This window comes from Eriocheir sinensis, chromosome 43 (genome assembly GCF_024679095.1).
Source record: "Eriocheir sinensis breed Jianghai 21 chromosome 43, ASM2467909v1, whole genome shotgun sequence".
In the NCBI taxonomy this organism is placed as follows: domain Eukaryota; kingdom Metazoa; phylum Arthropoda; class Malacostraca; order Decapoda; family Varunidae; genus Eriocheir; species Eriocheir sinensis.
This window is the reverse complement of record NC_066551.1, coordinates 6,893,537-6,907,407: the sequence shown is the minus strand read 5'-3', so window position 1 is coordinate 6,907,407 and position 13,871 is coordinate 6,893,537. Positions and strand designations below refer to the sequence as shown.

Here is a 13,871-nt window from a genome sequence, read left to right as displayed (position 1 = left end):
CTCTCTCTCTCTCTCTCTCTCTCTCTCTCTCTCTCTCTCTCTCTCTCTCTCTCTCTCTCTCTCTCTCTCTCTCTCTCTCTCTCTCGCTCTCTCTCTCTCTCTCTCTCTCTCTCTCTCTCTCTCTCTCTCTCTCTCTCTCTCTCTCTCTCTCTCTCTCTCTCTCTCTCTCTCTCTCTCTCTTCTCTCTCTATCTCTCTCTCTCTCTCTCTCTCTCTCTCTCTCTCTCTCTCTCTCTCTCTCTCTCTCTCTCTCTCTCTCTCTCTCATTCGCTTCCATCCGCACAGAACTACCGTGAAAAAAGAGAGAAAAAACCCCCCCAGATCGACACCATTCACAAAACCGGTTCTTCTTGAGGTGGAAAATTACTTAAGGGGGAGTTACATTGGTACCATTTTTTGGGGGGGGGGGGGTGGAAAGGGGGAAAGGGGGGTATTTTCCGCCTACGTGAGTCACTTGCGTTGGTTAGTATGGCGTTACTCAGCGCCACATATGCCACGAAGTACTTTAATAAGGTAAATATCGGGTTAATCGTTCTTCCTAAATTAACCCTTCATTTGGCTACTCATCTCTACACTCTTTTACAGGAGTAGCGGATGGCAGACTTTTTGGCTTTTATTTATTTTTGTCCTTTTTTTACAGTTAGGGAGGCAGCTCAAGGGCAAAAAAACAACTTAAAAAAAAGCCTCCAGGCGCTGAACCGAACAAAAGAAAAATTAATGCATGGCCAGAAAAAAATAAACTTGAGGAACAGTGGCCCCACTTTACCCTACAGTGCTGTGCAAATTAATTGGGACACCTCAAAAAATTTCAATTTTTCTAACACACCCCTGTTATAGGTGATGCTTGAGTGATCAATCAGTTATTCTGAGTGGATATGATGCTTCACGTGTTTATTTATAATGGGCTAGCTCGCGGGATGGACTTTACTCCCAGGAAGAGAGTAAAGGTTGTAGCCCTGCGTGAACATGCTCGCATGTCAGTTCGGGAGACAGCCAGTAATCTGATGCTGACTAAGTCGACTGAGTCGAATCATCAAGAAGAACGAAGTCACCGGTAATCCAGGAGTGGAAAGACGTGGACGATGTGGTCGAAAAAGAAAAACAAATGCACACGATAACAAAATATTGCTACACAATAGTGTAAAAGATCAGCCAAGACTTACAGAGTGTTTTACTAGCTGCTGGTATTCACATCGACTCGTCAACTGTTCACCGAAGGCTTCTTGAAGTCCGCAGAACTGCGCGAAAAACCCTCAAGAAGGCTCTACTTAGCGCTGGTATGAAGGTGAAACGTTTGGCTTGTGCCAAGAAATACAAAGAATGGGCCAAAGAAGATTTGAAAAAGGTGATATTCTCTGACGAGACTCACTTTGAAGTCCATGGGATCCAATCATCAGTCGTGAGGCGCGGTGCAGGAGAACCAGTGAGAGCGGGGCACATCCTGCAAGCCCCTAAACACCCCCTAAGAAGATGCTTTGGGGTACTTTCACGGCAAATGGACCCGGACGACAGGTACCAGTGGAAGGAATGATGAATTCCGACAAATACCAAGCAACCTTAAGGACGCATCTACGCCCGACACTTCGTGAACGCTTTTGATGGCATCTTCCAGCAGGACACCCCATGCCACGTCTCCAAAAAAATGCAGTGCTTCTTTCGAGCCGAGAAAATTACGGTACTGGAATGGCCTGGAAATTCACCAGACCTTAATCCAATTGAGAATCTATGGGCAATAATCAAGCGGAGGACCATGGCGATGGACTGCTCCACGATGGTAAAGCTGATCGGTGTTGTTATACAGGCCTGGTATCACGATGAGGATGTCCGGAATATATGCCAGAAGAAATTGGTGGAATCCATGCCAATTCGGATTGCTGAGGTTGTTAAAGCAAAGGGAGGACATCTTTCTTATTAAGTGTCAACATTAAGATGATATGTACGCTATGATTTAGAGAATAATACATGAATAGTGAAACTTGGCTTTTTTATATCAGTCCCAATTAATTTGCACAGCACTGTAACTTAACCTAACATAACAATGCTACCTTATGAGACTTACCAAACCTTATCTAACCTAACCTAACCTAACTTATTTACCTTATGAGACTCTTGCCAAACCTTATCTAACCTAACCTAACCTAACCTAACTTATTTACCTTATGAGACTCTTACCAAACCTTATCTAACCTAACCTAACCTAACCTAACTTATTTACCTTATGAGACTCTTACCAAACCTTATCTAACCTAACCTAACCTAACCTAACTTATTTACCTTATGAGACTCTTACCAAACCTTATCTAACCTAACCTAACCTAACTTATTTACCTTATGAGACTCTTACCAAACCTTATCTAACCTAACCTAACTTATTTACCTTATGAGACTAACCGAACCTTATCCCAGTTTAATAAGGGGGGTATTACTAATTTTCTGTTGGTAAGAGAACCGGGTAGGACACGTAGTTATGGGTTTAAACTGGATAAGTTCTGATTCAACAGGGACATAAGCAAAAACTGGTTTACTAACAGAGTGGTAGATTAGTGGAACATGATGGGCAGTCATGTTGTGAGTGCCAATACAATAGTCACATTAAAAAATATCTTAGATAAATTCAAGGACAGAGATGTTGTGCGTGGTTAGGTTCACAAACCTCTTGCAGACTCCGTACGTTCTTATATTCTTCTTGTGTTCTTATCTAACCTAACCTGAGGCTCTAACCAAACTTTATCTAACCCCAATCTAACCTTACCTAACCTAATCTGACCTGTTCAAGAGTGGGCGCCTTATACCTGTAAAGAGAGGTCAATTTCGGTAAGAACTGCTCTATACCTTTGCTGTAAAAAAATATTATGATGGGACTAAAAAGAGGGGCGTGGAGTGACTTTGCATAATGACAAAATAATGTTCTTACTGGCGCAAAAGAAAAAAAAAAACCTGTGTACGCTTTTGTCACACACCTCGTTAAATATATTGATAAACAAAAGAACACCGTGTGGTTTTTGTGTTATTATTATTTTTTTTCAGTTGCAAGCTCGTCAGTCTGTTAGGCTACTAGAGTGTCGTTATATTTAGACATCGTGTTGTAATGTATTTTGAATCGTTTTGTCGTTACATCTTCCAGTCGTGTAGTTAATATTTTTCAGTCCTGTCATAGGTGTGCAAGCAGGCCCCGAAATGGTCAAGTAGGCCTAGCTGGTTATAGCCTACCACAGCCCAGGACAATCGATTAGGCCCTGTTTACACTGTACCGACTCTGGCCCACGACAACTCAGCGACTCAGGGTACACGAGGTCTTGGGTGTTAAATGTTGATGTGAAAGGGTCGGACATGGTCGGAAAGAGGCCTAGAAACGGATGCTGAGTCGGTACAGAGTGAAGGGGGCTTAAAAGTTGCTGGGTTGTCGTGTCCCTGAGTCAGTACAGTGCAAAAAAATTGTCCTGGATGGTGGTAGGCTTAATAATCAGCTAGGCCTACTTCCATATCGACCATTTCGGGGCCTGCACACCCATAACAGGACTGAAAGATATTAACTACACGATTTCATTTCATTTGTAGCATATGGTTAATTTATTTGCTTTGTTTGTCCCGCAGGTGTGTGTGTGGCTGTGGGTGGCGCTGCGGGAGAACCTACAACACAAGAACAATGCAACAGAAGCCAGTGTTTACTACTTAGCAGGAGCAACATAAGCCAGTGTTTACTACTTAGCAGGAAAGAAAGCGCCAAAAAGACAAGGAAAAAATAGTGCAACAGAAGTCAGTATTTAATTCTTAGCGTTACTAGAACCACACATAAGGAGAATCAATGCAGGAGAATATGGTATTAGTCAGTTTAGTACCAGAATTAAGAACTGTACTTAAGCGTGCACTATAGTTCCGCCGAATAGCCGAATTTAAGAACACACAAACGTTCATCACAGTCCCGCCGAATAACCTAAGATCAGAGTGACTTCGTAAAGCAGAACGGGAACAGAACTGAGAGCGGGGAACATAAAAGAGAAGGTGAAGGAGAGTGAGAGGGTGAGGGAGATAACTAAAGTGATAAGAGAAGCTGTAAAACGATAAAGGGATAAACTCAAGATGGAGAATAAAGCCTTCGAGAGCGACGACGGGACCCAGCTCAAGGAGAGGATAGGTGAGTGTTGTTGTTGTTGTTGTTGTTGTCACTACTACAACTACTACTACTACTACTGAACACAAAAAAAGTTTCTGAGAAGGAGGAAGATCGAAAGAGGAGGAGGAGGAAGAGGAGGTGAGGAAGAAACTGGAAATGGGGCAAAGAATAAGATTACTCACACATACAGAGAGAGAGAGAGAGAGAGAGAGAGAGAGAGAGAGAGAGAGAGAGAGAGAGAGAAGGAAATCACCTCAAAGTTTCACAATGGGAGAATTTCAAAACTACTTCCACATACAGGGGGCAGCACTGGACTTGCTTATCGGTTTTTCCCTCTAAGAGTTCAGCCGGTTTGCTCCAGACAGAAGAACCGATAAGAAAAGCTACAATGGTTTTATCTGTGTGGAATCAGCGTTCAGAATCTCTCCCAAGAAGCCTCGGATTATATATATTATCCGCCGTCTGTTTACTAGCGGGTCACGAGGGTCATTAGAGCATTAGAGGAACGTCAATGCTCTCTCACGTTTGTATGTGCTACCGAGTGTGAGGTTGAATGGCATGAGTAATTAATTATCTGAGACTCTTGGCAGTGGGATGGTGGCTCTATTTGTACGTAGGGTGCCACTCTTCAGGTATTTTGGCACTATAGGCATGATGATCGGGTGTTGGTGTAGGGGAATGAGATGCGTGTTCTGACAAGTCCAAATTGGCATCTGTGTTTTAGCAGGCCTACCTCCCCACTCACCCTCCTGCCATTTTGAGGGAATATATTCATGAGATAATGAGTAATGTTAATGGTATTGGTGCTGGAGTGTAAACTGTCTGTCAATTAATGGTGCACTAGTGTAAGGTGTATTTCAATTTAGAATGGTGTAGGACTGTAAGGGATATATCTATAACGTAATGGTTTAAAAGTAAAAATAACATACAACAGCTAAATTACTTTTCTTCTTCTTCTTCTTCTTCTTGATCCTCTCTTCTGCTTGTTTACATACTTTGTTTTTCGAATGGCGTAACACAGTTATTTATTTATTTAAAGGCAAGGGCAATGCATCTACTTTTACTTTTGACCTGTATCTCTTTGCATCGCTTCGTAGGCATACAAAGGAACCATCATACACACAAGGGCAAGAGATTAAGGGTTATATCAGGTTACGGAAGAGCGTGAGGACATGTAAGGAATTAAATTTTGTTCTCGGTGGTGTGTTGTTTACATTCTCGAGGGCGTCACTGAATCTCGCCCTCTCTATCTGGAACGAGCGAGTTAGACCAGGTAAAGGGACCATAAGTTGCATGCCTTACCCTCCACACTGATGCAGATTAGAAGGGTGCTCATCGTTCATCCCTGGGAGATGGTCTGTGAGTGTGGTGGGAAATATCAATTGATGGTTGTGGTGCGTCGTCTGTCCCAAGGTCTGTCATGCAAGTGCGTGCTGGCGAAAATGTTAACGGTCGGTGATTTACAGAGGGTTAAGTTTGTTGTAGGTGAAATCCGTTTGTTCATTTATTCATTTCAAGGAAGCCTAGTATTAGACTTAAGGTCATGAATGGTTCTCTTGGTAAGGGTGATTAGTTGTTCTGGTAAGTTTTCTGGAACTCGTGGAAAAGCTTGTGAACGGGAACTTAAACGGCAACAAACAAGAAACAGAGGTTGATAGATAGTGAACAGCCTACCAGTTTTAAAGTAAGGAAGGTTCTCTTGGCCAGGTTGATTACAGTAAACTCCCGTGATATCGCGGTTCAGTTTTCGCGGTCCCGGTACTTCGCGTTTTTTTTTTCTATTAATTTTGATATCGCGTATATTTTCGTCATTTCGCGGCATTCGCAGCATTGTTTATGAGTTTAAATCTCGCGCGTCACGAGAGAATGGCCGTACGTACCGATTCTATAGTTTTAAAAGTGTTTTAAAGACCTTAAAATGCTTTTAAAAGTACCGTAACAGTTATAAAAACATGCCTAGAGTGTATTAAAATAGAGTATTAATATTTTGCGGATTTCCACTTATCGCGGGTGGGTCCGGAACGTAACGCCCGCGATGGAGGGGGGGTTACTGTAGTTGTTGATTAGGTAAGCGTCCTGGAAGTCAAGGAAAAGCATGTAAAAAGGAGACTTACAACGAAATAGATAAGATACAATAATCACTGAATGGTGAATAGCCTACGAGATTTAAGGATACGATTACTTTTTTTGGTCAGGTTGATTAGTCGCTGTTCAGGTAAGCGTTCTGGAGGTCAAGGAAAAGCATGTAAAAAGGAGACTTACAACGAAATAGATAAGATACAATAATCACTGAATGGTGAATAGCCTACGAGATTTAAGGATACGATTACTTTTTTTGGTCAGGTTAATTACTCGTTCAGGTAAGCGTCCTGGAAGTTGAGAAAAAGTTTATAGATAGGAACTTAGAGCTCAGCAAACAAAATACAAGATTGCTCAACAGTGAACGGCCTACCATATATGAAGCTACGAATTAGTTTTGAGTCAGGAAAATTGGTTGTTGGTCTTGTATGCTCTCTGGAAGTCTAGTAGGGAAAAGCTTGTAAGAGGAACCTGAACACTGGACAAAGAAGATACGAGCGTTGCACAATAGGAAAATATTTTAAATGACTGAATCTCTTTTTATAAACCCTGACCGGTTCTAGCCAAGTAATTTTCTTAAGGGAGTTTGTATTTGCTGAAAATGTCACTTGAAAGAAGATACCAAAACGTCGATTATAGTAGATTCTTTTCACTGGCAGACCTCCTTCCTTTGCTCATCTTTTATTCAGTTCATCATTTCTCGAACCTGACCTTGTATCAGAAACAGTACAGTTGAGTTACGAACGAATGGGACAGTGAGAGAGAGAGAGAGAGAGAGAGAGAGAGAGAGAGAGAGAGAGAGAGAGAGAGAGAGAGAGAGTGAGAGTGAGAGAGCCTGCCTGACCTGCTTAGCCTGCCTCGCCAATACTGCCTTCTCTTCACCTTGGCTGCCAGCGAGAGAGGAGAAAGGTCAGTGATTTGCCAGGTTTTTTTTGTTGTTGTTGAAGTTCCTCCCCTCTTCTCCCCCTCTCTTCCTCCCTATCTTTTCCATCTCCTCCCCACTTATCCCCTCTATTCCCTCTACACACCGCTCCCATCTCCCCTCTTCTCCCCCTCTCTTCCTCCCCTTCCTCCCTATCTTTTCCATCTCCTCCCCACCTATCCCCTCTCTTCCCCCTACACACTGCTTCCGTTCTCTTCCCCTCCCTTCCTCTCCCTTATCCTCCCCCTCACTTCTTTTCTCTACTTTCGTCCCCTCCCCTCTGTTCTCCCCATAAATCTTCCCTTCTCCCTCCACCTCTTTTTTCCTCTCCCTTCTCCTCCGTCGGCATCTTATCTCCCCTCCCTTCTACATTCTCCCCATTCTCCCCTCTCTATCTCTACCGTCTCTCTCTCTCTCTCTCTCTCTCTCTCTCTCTCTCTCTCTCTCTCTCTCTCTCTCTCTCTCTCTCTCTCTCTCTCTCTCTCTCTCTCTCAAACTTCATACTCATTCCCTTCATCTCTCAGTTCCCCTTTTACTATTTCTTAACTTTCCTTCCTCTTACTTTTCTCCTCTCTCCTCCTTTCTGTCTATCAACCTTCCTTCATCTTTCCTCCATCTCTCCAACATCCCTCCTCCATCTCTCCCATCCTCAGTCTACTCACCTTAATTCTGACCTGCGTCCTTGAAATCCTTCCTTTCATTCTGCATCTATTAAACACACTCCCTTCCATCCCTCCTCCATCCCTCCCTTCTACCCTTTCCTCATCCTCACCCCCCTCGTCCCCTTAATTCTCACCTGCTGACTCTTTCACCTGTCCACTCTTACGTAGCCTCTCCTATTGTATCTATTTACCTGTTTACCTTTCTATATATACCTCTATCTGTATTATCCATTTTCTGTTTTATACGTTTCTCTCCGTGTCTAAAGAAAGGGTAAGGGAGAAGTATATGTATTTTTTTTCAAGTGTTTTCGAGCGTTGCAGTGAAAGGCGGGACCTGTCAACAACGAGGGAAGGGCTGCAGGGATGTCACGCGGCAGGATTTTTGTCATCATATTTTTTTCGTTCATTCATTGTTCGTTTTGTGGCACTGGTGATGGCGCAACATTCCTGAGCCTACGTATTTCTACTACTATTACTACTACTATTACTACTACTACTACTACTGCTGTTGTTGTCGTTTTTGTTGTTGTTGTTGTTGTTGTTGTTGTTGTTGTTGTTGTTGTTGTTGTTGTTGTTGTTGTTGTTGTTCTCCTTCTTCTCCTTCTCCTTCTTCTTCTTCTTCTTCTTATTATTATTATTATTATTATTATTATTATTATTATCATTATTATTATTATTATCATTATCATCATCATTATCATTATCATTATCATTATAATTATAATTATAATTATAATTATAATTATCATTATCATTATTATTATTATTATTATTATTATTATTATTATTATTGTTATTGTTATTGTTATTGTTATTGTTATTGTTATTGTTATTATTATTATTACTTAAACTTCTTTCCGTTTACAAACACGAAAGTATGGGAAAAAACGTAATAGTACCTGCGTAGAATATAATCTTCTTTCCCGTATTTTAGGAAATGAAGGATATCCTCTCTCTCTCTCTCTCTCTCTCTCTCTCTCTCTCTCTCTCTCTCTCGTCCCTGGTAATCTGTTTTGTTCCATTGTGTTCCTTGTATTGCTTCCTTTTGTCGTGGCTTTGGAGGGAGGAGGAGAAGGAGGAGGAGGAGGAGAAGGGATAGGAACATCGAGATGGGGACACAAATTTGGGTGGAGCGGAGAGAGAGAGAGAGAGAGAGAGAGCGAGAGCGAGAGCGAGAGCGAGAGCGAGAGCGAGAGCGAGGGCGAGAGCGAGAGCGAGGGCGAGGGCGAGAGCGAGAGCGAGGGCGAGAGCGAGAGAGTGAGAGAGAGTAAAGACCAGGTAAGTTTGGTTTAATCTAACGAAGCATTGTCAAGGTGTGTTGTGGTGTGTGGTAAGGAAGAGAGGAGGAGGAGGAGGAGGAGGAGGAGATGGGAAGGAGATATGAACTGTGTTTACTGGAAAAAGCAGGAAAAAGAAAATGAGGTATATACTGGAGGATGAGTAAGAGGAGAAGGTGGGAGGGGGGATGGGGGGGTGGCAGCAGAGGTTGGAATGTAGTAAAAAAAAAAAAAGAAGAGGGGGGAAGGAGGAGGATGTGGAAAATGGGTGCATGAAGGGGCCTGGTGGGTATGGAGAAGGGAATGGGAGGGGGCATGTGAACGAAATGGGAAAGGATATCGTGAGAGGAGGGGAAGAGGGGGGAAGGGGGAGAAAGGGGTGCGGTGACGAATGTAGGAAGGAAATAGGGGAGGGGAGGTAAAGGGGGAGGGAAAGGGGAGGGGGGAAGGATTACGATGATTGCAGGAAGGAAAAAGGGGAGTGGGTGGGGATAGGAAGGGAGGAGAGGGGAAGGGAGGGAAGGGTGACGAATGCAGAAAGGAATTGAAAAAAAAAAGAGAGTAGGACATAGATTGATACGAGAGGAAATGAGGAGGGGTTGAGGGGAGAGGAAAGGGAGAGAAGGAGGAGGGGGAGGTGTTGAAAGGGGGGGGGGTGTTGAGGAGAGGGAAGTGTTGCGTTTTATATTATTGCTCAACACTCTGACATTCTTTGATCTCTTCACCTTCATCATCGTCGTCATCGTCAGCCTCTTCCATCACGTCATCAGATTCTGTCCCTGGTAAGTGTGTGGCGTTTTGTCTTGTTTCCTGTTGTTGTTGTTGTTGTTGGTGGTGGTGGTGGGTGTTAATGATGGTGGTGGTGATGGTGGTGATTTTTTTTTTTTTTTATCTTTTTTTTTGTTGTTCATATTGTTCTTGTTCTTCTTTTTCTTGTTCTTCTTCCTGTTCTTCTTGTTCTTCTATTCTTTTTCTTTCCAGCTTTCTCTGTTTTTGTTTTGTCTCTAGCTCTTCTTCTTCTCTCCTTTCCCTTCTGTCAACAACAACAACAACAAAAAAAAAACCAAAATAAGCATGAAACAAAACTCAAAACACTCCCTCAGAACCCATCACACCTACATTTCGTGATTTACCTTAACCAAAAAAATCCCCGTGCTATCACCTGCTTGGTTTTTACGGCGTACTTTCCTGTTTATAGAATGACAATAAGAGGAAACGTTTATGACCACAGGCTTAAGGGCTAATGCTCCAGATAGGAGTTAGTGAGTGGCCACTGGTCGCTATAGCCTATGCTCTCACTATAGTTTATGGATGGGCTAAGTCTCCCTAAGCACTGATAAACGTATAGGTCACACATTAGCAACTTCAGCAGGAGCAGGAGGAGAAGGAGAAGGAGCAGGAGGAGGAGAAGAGCCGGAGCATGAACAGGAGGAGGAGGAGGAGGAGGAGGAGCATTAAAAAGAACAGTATAATGATTATGTACCTTTTTTTTTTTTGTGTGTGTGTGTGTGTTGGACTGTCCTTCAAGCATTAACTGGAGCCTTCGAGCGTAAAGAGAGTCTCCCTGGATGACTTATATTCCTTCCGCCTTTCTCCTCCTTCCCTCGGCATCCGAAGGTCCTCCAAGCCGCTCCCCACACATACAAACACAGCAATCATTCACTGCGAGGGAAAATACATATAATGAAGAAAGGTATGTCGAATGAATCCTATGGAGAGGTAGATTATCCATTTAGTACTTAAACAACATAAACATCTTTTCTGGTATCTTTCGGTATTTTAACTTTTCCTGGAGACTATCTGGTATATTCTGTCAGTACGAGCGTTTTCTTGCATCTTTTGGCATTTTTCTCGCCAGTAGGAGCATTTCTGGCATTAATAGCAACTGGTATAATATATCTAACTACGAATCCGCGGGCAGTCGGCGCGCAACCCACTCAGCTGTTCGTCCTTCCTTTCCGGCGTTTCGACAAATGGGTGCCTGGGAAAACCTGGGGAAGGTAAACTGTGGTAACTTGGATCCTGTTCTTGCCTGTTTCCGGGGGTTATGGCCTTATGGGTACTCACCACCACCAGCTCAAGGGCCAATGGAGCAGAGATGAGCGCCGATCGAGGCCACGGGTAGGTGTATAATAGGTTCCCACTTTTACCTTGACCTTGATATACTTTTGCCAGTCCGAGCATCTATATATGGGCTGATGCTTCCATTTTGCCAGTCCGAGCATCTATATATGGGGCGCTGGACATTACTCATCAACTTATTTTTCTCACGCTGATGCTTCCCTTACTTTTGCCAGTCCGAGCATCTATATATGGACCGCTGGACATTCCTCAGCACCTTATTTTTCTTACGCTGATGCTTCCATTACTTTTGCCAGTCCGAGCATCTATATATGGGCCGCTGGACATTCCTCAGCACCTTATTTTTCTCACGCTGATGCTTCCCTTACTTTTGCCAGTCCGAGCATCTATATATGGGCCGCTGGACATTCCTCAGCACCTTATTTTTCTCACGCTGATGCTTCCCTTACTTTTGCCAGTCCGAGCATCTATATATGGACCGCTGGACATTCCTCAGCACCTTATTTTTCTCACGCTGATGCTTCCCTTACTTTTGCCAGTCCGAGCATCTATATATAAACCACTGGACAGTCCTCATCACCTTTTTTTTCTCACGCTGATGCTTCCCTTACCGAGTGCTATATATTACGCATACTTAATATTCCGCAGAGCCATAAGACAGACTTTGAGCACTATTTTGAAAAGTCATCTCTAACCTTTTTTTTTTTTGTATATGCAGTTAAAGGTTCATATTGAAGCTTTTACCTTTTGAAACTGATAACGGAACCGTAGTCGTTGGCATTTTATTTATTCATTCAATTATTATTTTTATTGATTTATCTCTCATTTTGTCATGTTTTGATAAGTTAATGTTCCTGTTGAAGCTTGCTCAAGTGGGATCTTTCTTTCGTCACTTATTTTAATTTAGTGCGCCTTTCACGGGGCTTCCCATTGCTAAATAAAGCGTGACCTTCGAGATAACAGCTATAACACAATCCCGTCCATGTGACCAGGCAAGGTATTTTATGATCCCCGTCGAGGCCAGCAAGGATTTAGTGTTCTATTCCTCGCCTTCTATCTTTATGCTCACTAAGCTGCCCCGAGACTGAGAGCGGGATCCTTTTATCGCTCAGTGGATCAACGGAACTGAACCGAAGTAAATTAACGATAAGGAAGTGGATTCAGAGGGATGTCATATCTACGTTTTCTGTGACTCACGACGGAGGACTTGTTTTCAGAAAGTGGAGAATTTAAATGGGAAACTACGCAGACAAAGTTGATGTCGCTTGAGTGAGGCATTGGCCGACTAACTAACGGATGGCCTATTTTGACGGCCGGCTGACTCACTGATTGGCTCGGTGACCGTCTTGCTGATTTGCTGACTGTCTAACTGAATGACCGATGGAGTGACTGGCCGGTTACTTAATTTATAAAGAACGAATCAACACCAATAACATCAAGTATAGCAACAGAAAACAAATAAAAATTGAGTAAGGGAAAGAAGAAAGATGAATAAAAGAGAGGAAGTAAATAACAGTGAAAGAAACAATTGAAGAAAAGCAAAACAATAATATAATAAGAACAGCGAGTAAAGGAAGGAAAAGGAGGATGAATAAAAGAAAGGAAATAAAGAGCAAAACAACATTAGAAAAAGAACAAACAAAAAATTAAGATGGATGAGTAAAAGAAGATAAAGAGAAGCAGCGAGAGAAAACGTCAACAAAAACAAAACAACAACATACAGAGATTATGATGGGCAGAAGGAAATTACGTCAGGCCAGTCATTGCCCCTTTGCACCACACACACACACACACACACACACACACACACACACACACGACCCCTAGCAACTTCCACCTCTCTCTTCACACATCGATACATTATTTCAGCGCACTAAGAGAAACAGACGTAGCAATCTCTTAATTTTTTACGAGTGTTATTTTTAGGGACAGAGAAGTTGGTGTGGAAGGAGAGGAGGAGAGGAGAGGGGAGGGAGAGTGGGAGAGGAAGAGAGAATGGAGGGAGAGGGAGAGAGGGAGGGTAAGTGGATGAGAATGTCTGTGCAGGTAGCCAGGGGTGGAGAGGTGAGTTAAGGGAATGAAAGGACAATAGAAAGCCGACTGGAACGCTGTGTGACTTTTCTTTATTATTATCCTTTTCTCAGTAAAGATAATTCAAGACTGAAAGTGACGTCTCCTCCGGCCTTTCCTTCTTTTTTACTGGAGCAGCGCCCAGTGTTTTTTTTTTTGTGTGTGTGTGTGTGTGTTTGCCCTTAAGCTGTCTCCATTGCTATAACAAAACGAGAAAAAAAAGCCTGCAAAATACACACCAAGAGTTCTAAAATGCGTGTGTCGATCAGAAGGACGGTAGCAGGATCGTCCAGCTCCGGCGGAAGGACCCTGCTGAACGTTCCTATGACTCTGAGGAGGTTCATCAAAAATCTCGACTTCCCTCTTTATGCGTTATACTGCGCCGACGACCGAGACTCAAGCATCATCTACATCCACATGCGGCTCAACAGGCCCCTGGTCATTGCGGCGGGACGGTACCCATTGTGAAAGAAGCCAGTGCGCCCGCCAAAACCTCAACCACCCCAGCATGTGGTGCCAGAGCCATCACCAAAGGTATAGGTTAGGTATAGAGTGTGTTGAGAGAGAAAAAAAGAGGAAGGAAAAGGGATGTGTAGTAAGTGAAGGGAAGGTGTGTAGTGATGATGTATAGAGGCTGTGTTGAGGGAAAAGAAGAGAAAGGGAGAA

The 13,871-nt window shown here is 43.1% G+C and overlaps 1 protein-coding gene across 7 annotated transcripts in view; it reads left to right on the top strand.

The window, feature by feature from the left end:
* LOC127010404 (b(0,+)-type amino acid transporter 1-like) overlaps window positions 1-13,871 on the top strand; it is a 113,103-nt gene that overhangs the window by 9,661 nt on the left and 89,571 nt on the right. For all 7 annotated transcript variants that reach the window (XR_007763161.1, XM_050884443.1, XM_050884442.1 and 4 more), the window contains exon 2: window positions 3,594-4,134. Coding sequence is in view for 6 of the 7 variants with exons in the window: in XM_050884443.1 (XP_050740400.1) it covers window positions 4,080-4,134 (55 nt within the window). In the remaining variant the exon portion in view is untranslated. The remainder of the gene's footprint in view (window positions 1-3,593; window positions 4,135-13,871) is intronic.